This window comes from Solanum verrucosum, unplaced genomic scaffold (assembly GCF_900185275.1).
Source record: "Solanum verrucosum unplaced genomic scaffold, falcon-dt-bn FXZP01000051.1, whole genome shotgun sequence".
NCBI classification, from domain to species: Eukaryota; Viridiplantae; Streptophyta; class Magnoliopsida; order Solanales; family Solanaceae; genus Solanum; species Solanum verrucosum.
The window spans coordinates 2,733,681-2,747,392 of NW_026020110.1; the positions used below are offsets into that span (position 1 = coordinate 2,733,681).

At 37.2% G+C, this 13,712-nt stretch overlaps 3 protein-coding genes across 3 annotated transcripts; 2 read left to right on the top strand and 1 right to left on the bottom strand.

Annotated features, from left to right (window-relative positions):
• Positions 1–1,154: 1,154 nt before the first annotated feature.
• LOC125825332 (chaperone protein dnaJ 49-like) lies at positions 1,155–2,825 on the bottom strand. Its single transcript, XM_049504678.1, has 2 exons — positions 2,606–2,825; positions 1,155–2,518 (listed from the first exon to the last, which is right to left on the bottom strand). The coding sequence occupies exon 2, from the start codon at positions 2,516–2,518 to the stop codon at positions 1,499–1,501; it is 1,020 nt and encodes a 339-aa protein (XP_049360635.1). The 5' UTR covers positions 2,606–2,825; the 3' UTR covers positions 1,155–1,498.
• Positions 2,826–3,525: 700 nt separating this feature from the next.
• LOC125825370 (uncharacterized) lies at positions 3,526–6,095 on the top strand. The gene is made up of 6 exons (XM_049504710.1): positions 3,526–3,954; positions 4,037–4,242; positions 4,326–4,641; positions 4,803–5,004; positions 5,135–5,669; positions 5,771–6,095. Exons 1-6 carry the CDS (start codon positions 3,526–3,528, stop codon positions 6,093–6,095), a joined length of 2,013 nt encoding a protein of 670 aa, XP_049360667.1.
• A 471-nt stretch (positions 6,096–6,566) lies between these two features.
• On the top strand, positions 6,567–7,507 carry LOC125825371 (uncharacterized mitochondrial protein AtMg00810-like). The gene is made up of 2 exons (XM_049504711.1): positions 6,567–6,671; positions 6,851–7,507. The coding sequence occupies exons 1-2, from the start codon at positions 6,567–6,569 to the stop codon at positions 7,505–7,507; spliced, it is 762 nt and encodes a 253-aa protein (XP_049360668.1).
• The last annotated feature ends 6,205 nt before the right edge of the window (positions 7,508–13,712 follow it).

Below are 13,712 nucleotides of genomic sequence, written 5' to 3' on the forward strand. Positions count from 1 at the left end.
TCAAAAAGAATCAAATATAGGGTATACCCTTGTACATGGCAAAATGTAGGAAGAACAAGTAGAAACTCCTTTACTTATTACCTTTGAAGTCGTTGAAAAAAGTCTAAATATATTATTGAGAAGGAAACAATCAGTCAGCTCAATCTATACTGTGCCACACAGTAACCAGTTGATCTTTATCACTGGCCAAAAACCCACGTCATTAGCAGACTTTAGGAGTACTTCACCTGTTCACCAAGAGAAGAGGGGAACATTTTACTCAGAACCAATATAAATCAATGGTCCTACTTGACTCAGCAATTGCTCAAATAGCTCATTATGTACCTGGTAAATGCATATACTGGGTTTTGTCTAAGCTCGTCACAAACTTAACTGCCTACTGAACCACGATGTATGCTAGCCAGTAGGAACTTATGAATGAATACATGTTTATGGGATTTTGTAAATTACTACAGCAAGGAAGAAGGAAAGAAATGAAAAGACAAAATCCTGCTTGTTAAATTTTAATACAAGAAAAGGCTGAACTCAACAAGTCTTCTGAGGACGGGAGGAACATAAAGGTCACAAAATTCAACTGAATTCAATCTAATATTCCACAAAACCTATGCCATTGTCAAGTAATTACCACAGCATTGCGATCAAACAGCTTGTATTATCTAACAGAAACAGTGCTGTACCGCTCATCGGCTGGACCTTGCCCAAACTCATAAATAAAACAATCTAGTGAGTACTGCAACCTGGAATCTGTTAACTAATTTTTTTGATGAAAAAAGGAGATTTCATTACAAGGCATCATGAAGATGCAAGGCAAATATTTACGGAGGGGTCTGCTCCTGTACAAGAATTTACTGAATAACTAAAGAGCAGACATAGTCCAAAAAAAGATCAACAGTGGTTACAGGGGCCTGGTTGAACCAGCTATATAAGAAGACTAAACAGTTGGATTTAAGAATGTGGTTAGGAATTGAAATCCCATCAAAAGATTCCTTTCATTCCAGACGCACCAAAAGATAGCAGCAGGCACCATACACCATACCGAATCTGTTAACTACCTTATCGACAATATACCAAAAAACTTTAAAATGAGTTGAGCTAGTTGTCCACAAAGATATGACATTCATTCCTGAACTTAAATAACTCAACCTTCAATCATATTTATCCAAATAAAAGAAGAAGTGGATCTCCAATCATGATTGTAGTAGTAATTTAATACAGCAAACGAAGCACCAGTGGTCTGAAAGTGAATTACTATCCAGTAGAGTTTATAACAGAATGTGACATAAACTAGCATATGTTCTGCAATTATAACACAGCAATTATCAAACAATGCAAACAAGATTGGCAAGTTCACTAAGTCATCTATAAATATGTCCTCGTGTGGAGAGGAATTAAATAAAAGGGACCAAACTGCATATGATTGTCAATCTAAAATCCAATACTAAATTTATTTTGGGAGTAAGATATCACAAGGAGGAAACTGCACCCTTTCATCAGTAAATCAAGCTGCAGCTTGGAACTGCTTCAGTGTATCACAATTTGGTGTTTGTCGTTGATAACCCCAATGAAGTTGTTGTCGCTCAAGCCTGCAGTTGTGAGATAGAATTGAGAAATAATCATTGTCGATTTTTTCTTCAAGGGCGGAACGCATTGGGGTATTAACAGGATACTCCTGTTCAAATTTCCCAGACTTGACATAGTAGTTGACACCCCTTTGCGTAGCCAGGCGAAGATCATATGGATAAGACCTTGAAAATAAATAAACTGGGTCTGATGAAGGTAGAAAGTTGACCAACAAGATCAATATGACAGGCAACAATTGAATCAAAGTCTTGAATAAGGACTTTGATCCCTGATTTCCTCCCATTCCCATTCCAGTGCCAAAGCTAAAATGAGTAGTTGTTGCCGGATTCATACCGCCAAAGAAGAAATTCCTAAATATCTCTTCAGCATCAACGTCATCACTAAATCGAAATCCAGTAGCATGATGATGTGTAGTAGGACGCCTCGTATAAACAGGCTCCTCAGAGCCAACAGAGTCATATGTTCTCCTTCTCTCCTCATCACTCAAACACTGAAACGCCTTAGACACCATCTTAAACGCCTCTTCCGCCCCCGGAGCCTTGTTCTTATCAGGATGAACTTTTAAAGACAGCTTCCTATAAGATTTCCTCACATCCTCAACACTAGATCTTTTCTCCAACCCTAAGATATCGTAATAATCCTTCTTCCTCTTGATCTCCCTAACAATTGTAACTTGCTCCTCGGTATACGAAGAAACTCTCCGACGAGTACAACTACTTTCGGACTCGGAGGGTATAGATGAGCTAGAGGGAGAGTTGGATACACTATTTTTCGATTGAAAAGCATCAGCTTGAGACAATAAATCATCAATTTCAAGCGATGGATCTAAACGACGAGCTTTGTTCAAGAATTTCAACGCCCGTTCACGATTTCCAGATTCAATCGAAGTTTGCGCTATTTTTAAGCATTTCAAAGCCTCATCTTTGTTACCATCCATCTCCAAAATCACAAACAAAATATAAATATCAATTCATCAAGCAAATTGAATTAAAAAACGAAACAGTAGAGAAAAAAACGAACTTACTGTAAAATCGGAGAATCCCTTTCCCCAGATCGACAGAGGTTGTGATGTTCCTAACGGAGAAGAAAAGGGTCAATCGTTGCCTTAGAGTGGCGGTGATCGTGATAGATTCAACGCTGTGCCGCCGCAGTTATTGGGTTGCGTTAAAACATCTTATGAGAAATATCCTTTTTCTCAAGAAATTTGTATGGTTACATTAATTTTCCTACCCTAGTGCAATGTCAAAAAACTCTTCTCTCTTTTATTTAATTCCTATTTTATTTTCAACTTTCTCAAAAGAATATTTTTTAAAAAAGAATAATATTGTTATTAAAATAATAAAGTTAGAAGAAAAATATTAGTATTGACAAAGATTATTATTGAAATATATGTTGATCAATGGTACTTGTAGATAGGCATGCTGTATAAAGTGAGTTGTTACTGATAGCTAGTTAGCCAACTAAATTAGTTAGTACTAATTTAGTAATTCCAGCTGTCATATTAGTTGTTACAAAGTAGTTAGTCGGTTAGAGAAAATGTTACTTTCGTTCATGTATAAATAATGCTCAGTTGAGCTGAATGAAGTAACAGAAATCATTCCACAAAATATCTTCTTCTTCAAGCTTTCTATTCTCTCTAATGGCTTCATGAATGTGTGCATTCGACTACACATATTATGACATGGTATCAGAGCCTTGAGCTCTAATTCGCTTTCGCAAACTCGATCCTTTATTCATATCTGGGAATTTGAAGCTGACATGGGAGACCTTGAAGAACACATCGATCACAAACACCCGTTTTTCTTACAGCCATCAAACACTCCTGGTTCAATGCTTATTCCTATCTAGCTAACTGGAACTGAGAACTACAACTTTTGGAGCAGATCGATGAGGATTGCTCTCATTTGAAAAGGCAAATTGGGATTTGTCAATGGAACCTGCAGCATGGAGAAGTTTCAGGATACTTTGGCTGATGCGTGGGAGAAATGTGATGCAATAGTGCACTCATGGATCATGAATTCTGTTTCGAAGCATTTGTTAAGTGGAATCGTATACGGATCAAGTGCCAGTGCTGTTTGGGAGGATCTGAAGGAACGATTCAACAAAATCAATCGAGTAAGAGTTTTCCAATTGCATCGAGAAATCACCAATCATACACAAGGTACGAACTCTGTTTCTACTTATTACTCGAAACACAAAGAGCTCTGGGATGAATACAACACTATAATTTCAACTCCTAAATGTGACTGCCCAAAATCCAAAGAATATGATGATCATCTACAAGACCAGAGGTTACTTCAATTTTTGAATGGTTTGAATGACTCTTTTGATCAAACTCGAAGGCAAATTCTTATGAAATCTATAGCTCCCACTGTAAGCCAAGCATGCATATGCTATGATTTATGAGGATGAAAGTGAAAGGACAATCAGTTGTCATCAGGTCGTAACTGGTTAGGATAGACTTCATGATCCTACTATATTACAAGCTGGTAGAGATCCAGGGTACAGAGGAAAGAGGCCTATTCTGAGATGTGAACATTGTCATATGAGAGGTCATACAAAGGAGCAATGCTGGAAGATAATTGGTTATCCTGATGCTTTCAAACCTAGAGGCCGATACAACTCTAGAGGAGGAAGTGGAAATCAAAATGCTAACAACCAGTCACATCCTTAGAATCAACTTTTTGTCAATGGTAAATATAACACTCAACCTTTTGCACATGTGAATAATGCATATGGTGTAGGCACTCTGCTGGAACAAGCATCCATGATAGTCACTTCACTAGAGGAAAGGCCTCAGGAGATGCAAATGGCCAATACTTCACTGAAACACAGTATCAACAAATCTTGCATATGTTGAGCAAGGATTTTGCAGATGGCCAACAGGCAACAAATTCATCAGGTACTATCACATGTTTTCATTCATACATTCCACATAGTGAATGGATAGTTGACTCTGGGGCTACTCACCACATTACAGCTAGTTTAGAAAACCTGTTGAAATATGAGGAAGTAGAAAACTCCAGCAATGACAAAATATACTTGCCTATAGGTGGTAAGGTTGATATCACACACATAGGAGAGACAAATGTGTTTGATGAGTCAGTTATAAGGAATTCCTATTTGTACCTGACTTTAGATTCAACCTATTGTTAGTTTCTAGGTTTACCAAGAAACTATCATGTTCTGTTTCCTTCTTTCCTGATTTCTGTGTATTTCAGGATCTATTCAGTGGCAAGGTGAGGGGGATTGGTAAGGAGAAATGTGGCTTGTACATCTTCAGATCAGGAGGTGAGAGACACATGAAACAAATAAACAAGTACTCTACAGGAATAAATATGACAGCAACAATGGATACTACTTCTGGAAGCTATCATACTTGGGCATCCATCTTTGTCAGTCATGAAATGGATACATACAGCAGTAATAAAAGGCAAATGTAATAGGCTAGTACATGAAAATTGTTCAATATGTCCAACGGCTAAACAATCTAGATTGAAGTTCTCAACTAGTGACTCATGTAATGAATTTCCATTCCAACTTGTACATTTAGACCTTTGGGGACCTTATAAAACTGCTACTCTTAATAAGAAATCTTATTTCCTTACTATTGTTGATGATCATAGCAGATTTACTTGGGTATTCTTGTTGCAATTCAAGTCAGATGTCATAGTAGTATTACAAGATTTTTTGTCTATGATAAAAACTCAATTTGATGCTGCTATCAAAGTCATAAGGTCAGCTAATGGCACTGAATTTTTTAATTCCAAATGTAATGAGTTGTTGAACCAACATGGGATTGTGCACCAAAGTAGTTGTGTACATACACCACAACAAAATGGCAGGGTTGAAAGAAAACACAAACAGATCTTGGACACAGCTAGAGCTTTGAGGTTCCAAGCTGATATTCCCATAAGATACTGGGGTCTATGTGTGAAGGCTACAGTGTATCTCATAAATAGACTTCCATCCATTGTGTTGCAAGGCCATACTCCCTATGAAGTTCTGTACAAGATGAAGAATCACATTGATCATCTAAGAGTATTTGGTTGCCTCTGCTATGCTACAAACTTAGTCAAGCATGACAAGTTTGCAGAAAGAGCAAGGGAGGTCATTTTTATGGGATACTCTGAGACATAAAAGGATATTTATTGTTGGACCTCAATACTAATTTTTTCTTTGTTAGCAGGGATGTTCAATTCAGAGAAACCACATTTCCTTTCAGGAACAAAATATCTGCAGTCACACAAGAGAATCACATGCTGGTTGAACATGAGTTGGTACAATTTTCTCCTCTAACAACTGTTCCCAATGATCATGTAAGTGTAGAACCTGCAGAGCCTATTGAGTCTGGTGGAGCTGTAATCCTAGAAACTCAAGATGTTGCTATACATGGCATAGCTAGTCAAGAACTTGTGGCTAATAACACACAAGATACTGATGTTATGACAGTTGAGCATGTGTTTGTGGATGATGATACATATGACAATGCTATGATTGAAGCTCAAGCTTAGGTGACTGTTGATGCTCATCCTGTTGAGCAACCAACTGCACCATACATCAGAAAATCCCATAGACTTATGAAGGAGCCCATATGGATGAAAGACTATGCTGTCTGGAAAAAGGGAAGCATCAGTTTGTACCCTATGGGAAATTATATCTCTTATGAGAAAACATCCCCTAAATACCAGTGCTACTTAACCAAAGTCTCTAAATTAGTAGAACCACAGAGATTTCAAGAGGCTGCAAAAGACCTAAGGTGGATAGAGGCCATGAAGCAAGAGGTACTAGCCTTAAAAGAAAACAAAACATGAGAAATTGTAACACAGCTAGCAGGAAAGAACACAGTGGGATCTAAGTGGATTTACAAAATCAAATATAAAGCAAGTGGTGATGTGGAAAGATTTAAGGCAAGGCTGGTGGCAAAAGGTTACAGTCAAAGAGAATGATTAGATTACCATGACACTTTCTCTCCTATAGCAAAAATGGTAACAGTGAGATCTATTATAGCCTTAGCTGCTTCTAAAGGTTGGAATATGTTTCAGATGGATGCACATAATGCCTTCCTTCAAGGTGATCTTGAAGAAGAGGTATACATGAAGATGCCAGAAGGATTTAGAAGGCAGGGGAGACAAGAGTGTGTAAACTGCTGAAGTCATTGTATGGCTTGAAACAAGCCTCAAGACAGTGGAATATTAAACTAACAGAAGCACTGGTGCATGCAGGTTTTTCACAAAGCAATCATGATTATTCCTTATTCATTATGAAGGAACAAACTGATATTGTCATTGTGCTTGTATATGTTGATGACTTACTGATCACTGGTAGTAACATCACTCTGATTGAGAAGGCAAAACAGATTCTAAATCACAAGTTCAAGATGAAGGACTTAGGAGAGCTGAAATATTTCCTTGGAATTGAAATCATGAAGTCTACAAGAGGTGTACTATTGAATCAAAGGAAGTATGTGTTGGAACTCAGTTCTGAAATGGGACTGAGTGGATCAAAGCCAACAATTACTCTTTTAGAAGTCAATCGAAAACTCACAACAAGGGAGTTTGATGAGGCAACCAATAGCACAAGAGATGAACTACTGTCTGATGCCAATGCATATCAGAGGCTGATTGAAAAGTTACTTTATGTGACTATAACAAGACTTGATATTTGTTTCTCAGTTCAAACCTTATGGCAATTTATGCAGATGCCAAAGAGATCACACTGGGAGGCTGCATTGAGGACAATAAAGTATCTGAAGAATTCACCAGGACAGGGCATACTATTACAATCTGGAGTCACTCAACAACTCACTTGTTGGTGTGATTCTGATTGGGCTTCTTGTCCAAACACCAGAAGGTCTGTTACTGGTTTTGCTGTCAAATTTGGAAACTTATTGTCTCCTGGAAATCTAAGAAACAACAAACAGTAACTAGAAACTCAGCAAAAACCGAGTATAGAAGTCTAGTTGCAACTGTGGCAGAACTGACTTGGCTAAAGGGGTTGTTTCAAGAATTAAGTGTGCAGATTAATACACCAATCTATATTTTCAGTGACAGCAAATCAGCAATTCAAATTGCTGAGAACCCTATCTTTCATGAGAGGACGAAGCACATTGAGATTGACTGTCATTTTATTAGGGACAAGATCAAAGAAAGCCCAGTCAAGGTTGTCTATGTGAATACTAAGGAACATCAGGCTGACTTACTAACTAAGAGTCTCACTAGCATTCAACATACACATGCTTGGCAAGCTTGGAGTGTATAACATTCTTGACCCTCCAGCTTGAGGGGGAGTATTGAAATATATGTTGATCAATGGTAGTTGTAGATAGGCATGCTGTATAAAGTGAGTTGTTACTGATAGTTAGTTAGCCAACTAAATTAGTTAGTATTAATTTAGTAATTCTAGTTGTCATATTAGTTGTTACAAAGTAGTTAGTCGGTTAGAGAAAATGCTACTTTCGTTCATGTATAAATAATGCTCAGTTGAGCTGAATGAAGTAACATAAATCATTCCACAAAATATCTTCTTCTTCAAGCTTTCTATTCTCTCTAATGGCTTCATGAATGTGTGCATTTGACTACACAGATTATGACAATTATAGAGAAGAGAGATATCATTACTACTTTTGAGGAATCAGAAAACACTAAAAAATGTTATCGAACTTTGAGAAAAAAATTCATCTATCTCATTCTTTTAAAGTTGGATTTATCTATACCTCTTGCAAGAAGACAAAGTATTCATTCATGTCATTATTTATTAACGGAAAATATAACTGATTTTGATATACCACTTTTTACAGGTAATTAATTATGATATGATCACTCCATTAATTAAACTACTCAATGTGAAACTCATCCAAATTTAAAAAAAAAACACCCGAATTAAAATCCGCATCCCCTTTTAACTCAAAATTAGTCAGCCCTTTTGGGAAAATTGTATGAAATAGCAAACTATTAATTCAAATAAACTGCTATAGCCATAGTTTATTTTGATTGTAATTCGTACATCCCTTTTTTTTGCCATCTGATTCGGTATACAATTAACCATTTTCAGTATACAATTAGTCATTTTATACATTTCGGTATAAAATGTGTTTGTGTTTGTATAAAGCGAGAGAAAAGTGTATATACAAATACAAATACATATATTTTTGTTCTATACACTTACAATTATACAAATACAGATCTTATATACAAATTACAATGTATAAATGAATTTATACAAAATTGAACAATTTGTATAAAATTGAATGTTTCTAGCGAATTATACAAATCAAAAGCTCCATAGCAAATATAAAATTTGCTATGGAGCGCAATTATGCAAATTATAATTATAACATACAAACATGATTTTTAAATTGCTATATGTGAAAGTTGCTCTTTATCTTTTTCACTACTCCATCAAGGAGCTTCTAGCTTCGCTGGACCCGAGAGCAACTAGTGATTCAATACAACCCTTTCCCCTCTTCATCTCTCTAGCTCTCATTTTTTTTAAAATTTTGTTTTTTTTATTATCGTTGTGATACTCTCCCCCCCCCCCCCCCCCATTTCAATTTAATTAATAGGCATTCAAAACAGACGTGTGTAAGTTTTTAGGTGAAACATTAATTAATGAGTATTAAAGAAGGATTTATGACTATGAACTAAGGTATTCAGACGATTTTTATTTTTTTTTGCATATTATAGAACAAAATGGATTGATTGACTTTGATACACTTTGTTATTTAATTTTTGATATAATGACCATAATTATAAGATTCTAAAAATTTTATGCTTGAAGTTTATTCAATAAAAACATGTGTATTTTTATCTTTTGCTTACATTTTCAGTTCTGTAAATTGGATTGATTAGGATTACAATATTTGTAGGGTTCATCGGAAGGTATGGTGGTGGTGAATAAAAAGAGCTGAAATCTCAACGATTTTAATATTAGAAAGCCTCTTAGAAGAGGAAAATTTAGTTATGTATATTTAGCCCGGAAGAAAAGGATAAGAGAATAAGATCTTGAGATATGAAGAGGGAAAAAGTTATGGTGTATCTTTCGCTTCTCCAATTCACCGGAGTTAGTAGTAAAGAAGACAAAATAGTTGACTGGTTTTGTGTTAAAAGAGGATGTGGGTTCTATATTAGACTAGATATACTTAAAAACTGTTAAATGAGTGATTTCCTCCTTAAATTAATCATTTTAGTTACATTCCTTAATTAAACATGTATCTTTCTTTGTCAATTTCTTGAATACATGTATCTGTCGAGTTAAGATATGTCACGCCCCATGGCTACCCCCTAAACGTAACACGATACCTAGGATCACGAGTGACCCTAAGCTAACCCTGAGTCTGGCATATATCAAGCATATTGAGAATAACTAAGTAAAACATGTATTATGCGGAAGCTAAAGCATTGGATATCTGAAAGTGGGGAAAACCCAACTAGTCTGAATATAAAATAAAATAAGAGTTTAATACTGATTGAAACAACACTTAACAACTCGAGCTGAATCTACTACTATGTCTGAAAAGCCTCTAACTGAGTCGAGTTGCTGGGCATGCCCCAACTAACTCTAACAAAACTGGAAATAAATAAAGACTAAAATAGAAAGCATCTATTGGCCTCGAAGTATGAGGACTCACCACTGAAGCTGCTGGAGTTGAATCGAGAATCGATCTAAGGGTGATCTAGATGCTAAGTGACCGAACCTACATCATGAAATGATGTAGCGCAAAGTATGCGTCAGTACTTGGAATGTACTAAGCATGCAAGATATAGATATGCTAAGCTGAACAAAGTATATAAGTTGAACAATGCATAACTAAGCAATGATATAATCTGAACAAGGATACATATATTTACTAAAGTATAACTGAAAGATAAACTGGATGCAATGACCAAGTACTAATCATCCAGATAACATATTGAACTGTATACTGAAGTAAATGTTGACAACCTGGTCAATGCAATAAGAGTCTGACTGTGAGAGCTACTATTAATCGACATAAACCATGTGAGCTAAACGTGAAGTCCGATGTATACGCCCCATCGAGAGGACCCAATATATCTTGCCATGGGTATAAAGGCATGACTGTGGCGTGATCACTAAAATTGATGCCCAGCAGAGAAAGCTTCTGAACCTACGTTGCACGTAGTTCTAGGACTTTAAGGGTACGCTGAACCCTAGTCCAACTCGATGCTAAGTCTACTCCCAACTGAATATTCACAAAGCTAAAATGCACTAAATACTGAATAGCTCAAAATTGACATGCTAACTAAGAATGCAACATTTATATACTGAGAATATAACATTCGAAATCTCAAGCATGAATTTCTGTCTAGTTGACCTAGCAAGTATAATTCATGAACTAGGATAAATTTACACAAGCTAGGGTTCTGAGTGCTATGCATGGAATTATACTAAATTATCAAGAAACAAATTATTTAGATCAAAGGAACCATAATCACAATAAATCTTGAAAATCTAGAAACCCTATGTCTGAGCAGTTTATGAGAATATGAAGAACTAACTGAATTCTAGGGATCTAATGGGTGAAAGGAACTCACTAGTGAAATCCTACATACCTAGTGACGAAATCTACGGAGAAGTCCTTTAGATTCCGGGGCTGTACTTCGAAGAGCACCTCTGCTTGTTCTTGGAAGAAACTGACGACTTTTCCTCTTCTTTTTGCTCTAAGTTGAGTGATTTTTGAAGAATGAGGGTTCTGGGTATGTATGACTAGGTTATTAGGCTTATATTGAGTAAAACGACGTAGATTAAGCATCAAACGACGTAGTTAAGTGCCCAACGCATATGGGAAAATACAAAAACAACCCTGACTTAAAGCTGACGAAGTTCCACTCATAAGGGAACTGACAGGCCGTCGTTTGAACCACTGCCCGTCAATTGGGTCGTGGTTGTGGCCCTTCCCAATAGGGCTCTACTAAAATGAGCATAACTTTTTACTACGAGCTTGGATTTTAGCAAACTCGATGGCGTTGGAAAGAGGACTCAATTATCTTTAATTTGATAGGTCATGGGCCATCTAATTCATTTTGTGTTAAAAGATATGACCATTTGAAGTTGACCCAAAAGACATTTCTTTCCAAATAACTGTCGACCCTTACCAACGGACAGACCTACGGTCCGTAAGTCTAACCACAGACCGTATTGGTCGGCTATGGGTGGGATTAAAGACCGTTAAATCTTGGACCCCAATAACGGGACCCCACCTATGGACCGTGGACCATGGTTGTAGGTCTCATCTCCCCGGGACCCGAGGTGTTACATTATCTTCCCTTTGGGAACATTCATCCTTGAATGAAGACTAAACAAGCTGAATATGGAGGGAAAGAGTTGCAATCCCTACCACTAAGTACTAGAAACTGATATCTAATTGAACTGAGTTCCATAAACATGCAAATATGCTGAAATGTAAGGATAATTGAGGGAACTGATATTGAGTCTGAGTTACACAATAGTAGATTGAGAGATTGGAGAGGAACTATTACCTCAAGCTGAAACTGAATCAGAAGGGAAGAGGTGAGGGTACTTGGCTCTCATGGTTGTTTCTACTTCCTTAGTAGCTCCCTATGATGACTGACTTCTCCATGAAACATTTACTAAAACGACTTTCTTATTTCTCAACCTGCGAACTTGACAGTCAAGAATTTCAATTGGAACCTCTTCATAAATGTGGCTATCTTTCACAACCGCACTCTTTAAAGGTATTATCGATTCCGGATCACCCACACACTTCTTCAACAAGGAAATGTGGAAGACTGGATGAACCGATGCTAGTTCTACTGGCAACTCTAACTCATAAGCCATATTACCAACCCATTTTAGGATTTTGTAAGGACCTACATATCTGGGACTGAGCTTTCCTTTCTTGCAAAATCTCATCACCCCCTTCATGGGTGACACCTTCATGAAAACCCGATCATCGATTTCAAACCCTAAATTCCTTCTCCTCACATCTGTATGAGACTTCTAACGACTCTGAGCTGTCTTTAGTCTATCTTTGATGAGCTGAACTTTTTCCATAGCCTCATGAAGCGAATATAGCCCAATCAAGGCTGATTTACCTACTTTAAACCAACCAACCAGAGACCTGTATCTACACTCATATAGTGCCTCATACGGGGCAATCTGGATACTGGAATGGAAGCTATTATTATAGGCAAACTCTATGAGAGGTAGGTGATCATCTCAATTATCCTTGAAATCGATCATGCAAGCTCTCAACATGTCCTCCAAGGTCTGAATAGTACGCTCTGCTTGACCATCCATTTGCGGATGAAATGATGTACTGAGATTGACCTGAGTACCAAGACCTTTCTGAAATGATTTCTAGAAATGAGATGTAAATTGAAAACCTTTATCTGAGATGATAGACAAGGGAAACCCATACAACCTGACTATCTCATTGATGTAGAGTTCGGCGTAGTCCTCCGCTGAATCTGTAGTCTTGATAGCCAAAAAGTGAGCTGACTTATGACTCTGTCCACTATCACCCAAATGGAGTCATATTGTCTGCGAGTACGAGGTAAACTCGTAATGAAGTCCATGTTTATCACTTCCCACTTCCACGTGGGAATGTTCATCTCTTGAGTCACACCTCCTGGTTTCTGATGTTCTACTTTAACCTACTGACAGTTAGGAAACTTAGCCATAAAATCTGCGAAGTCCCTCTTCATACCGTTCCACTAATAGACTTCCCGTAGATCACGATACATCTTAGTGGCACCCGAATTAATAGAATACCTAGAATTATGGGCTTCTGTAAGGATCTGCTACCTCAACTCACTCACATTTGGAACACATAACCGACCCTGGTTACAAAGTATACCATCTCCCCCTTGGGAGAAAACCTCTACTCTTTGATGATGAACTGTACCTTTCAACTGAAGTAATATAGGACCGCTATCCTGTTTTTCCATAACCTCCGCTACCAATGAAGATTCTGACCCATTTTGAACTATTACACCACCATCTGATATGTACATAAGGAAAACTCCTAAGTGAGCAAGCCGGTGAACATCTTTAGCTAATTCTTTCTTCTCTTCCTCAACACGTGCTACACTACCCATGGATAGTCTGCTGTGGGCATCAACTACTACATTGGTCTTTCCGAATAGTAG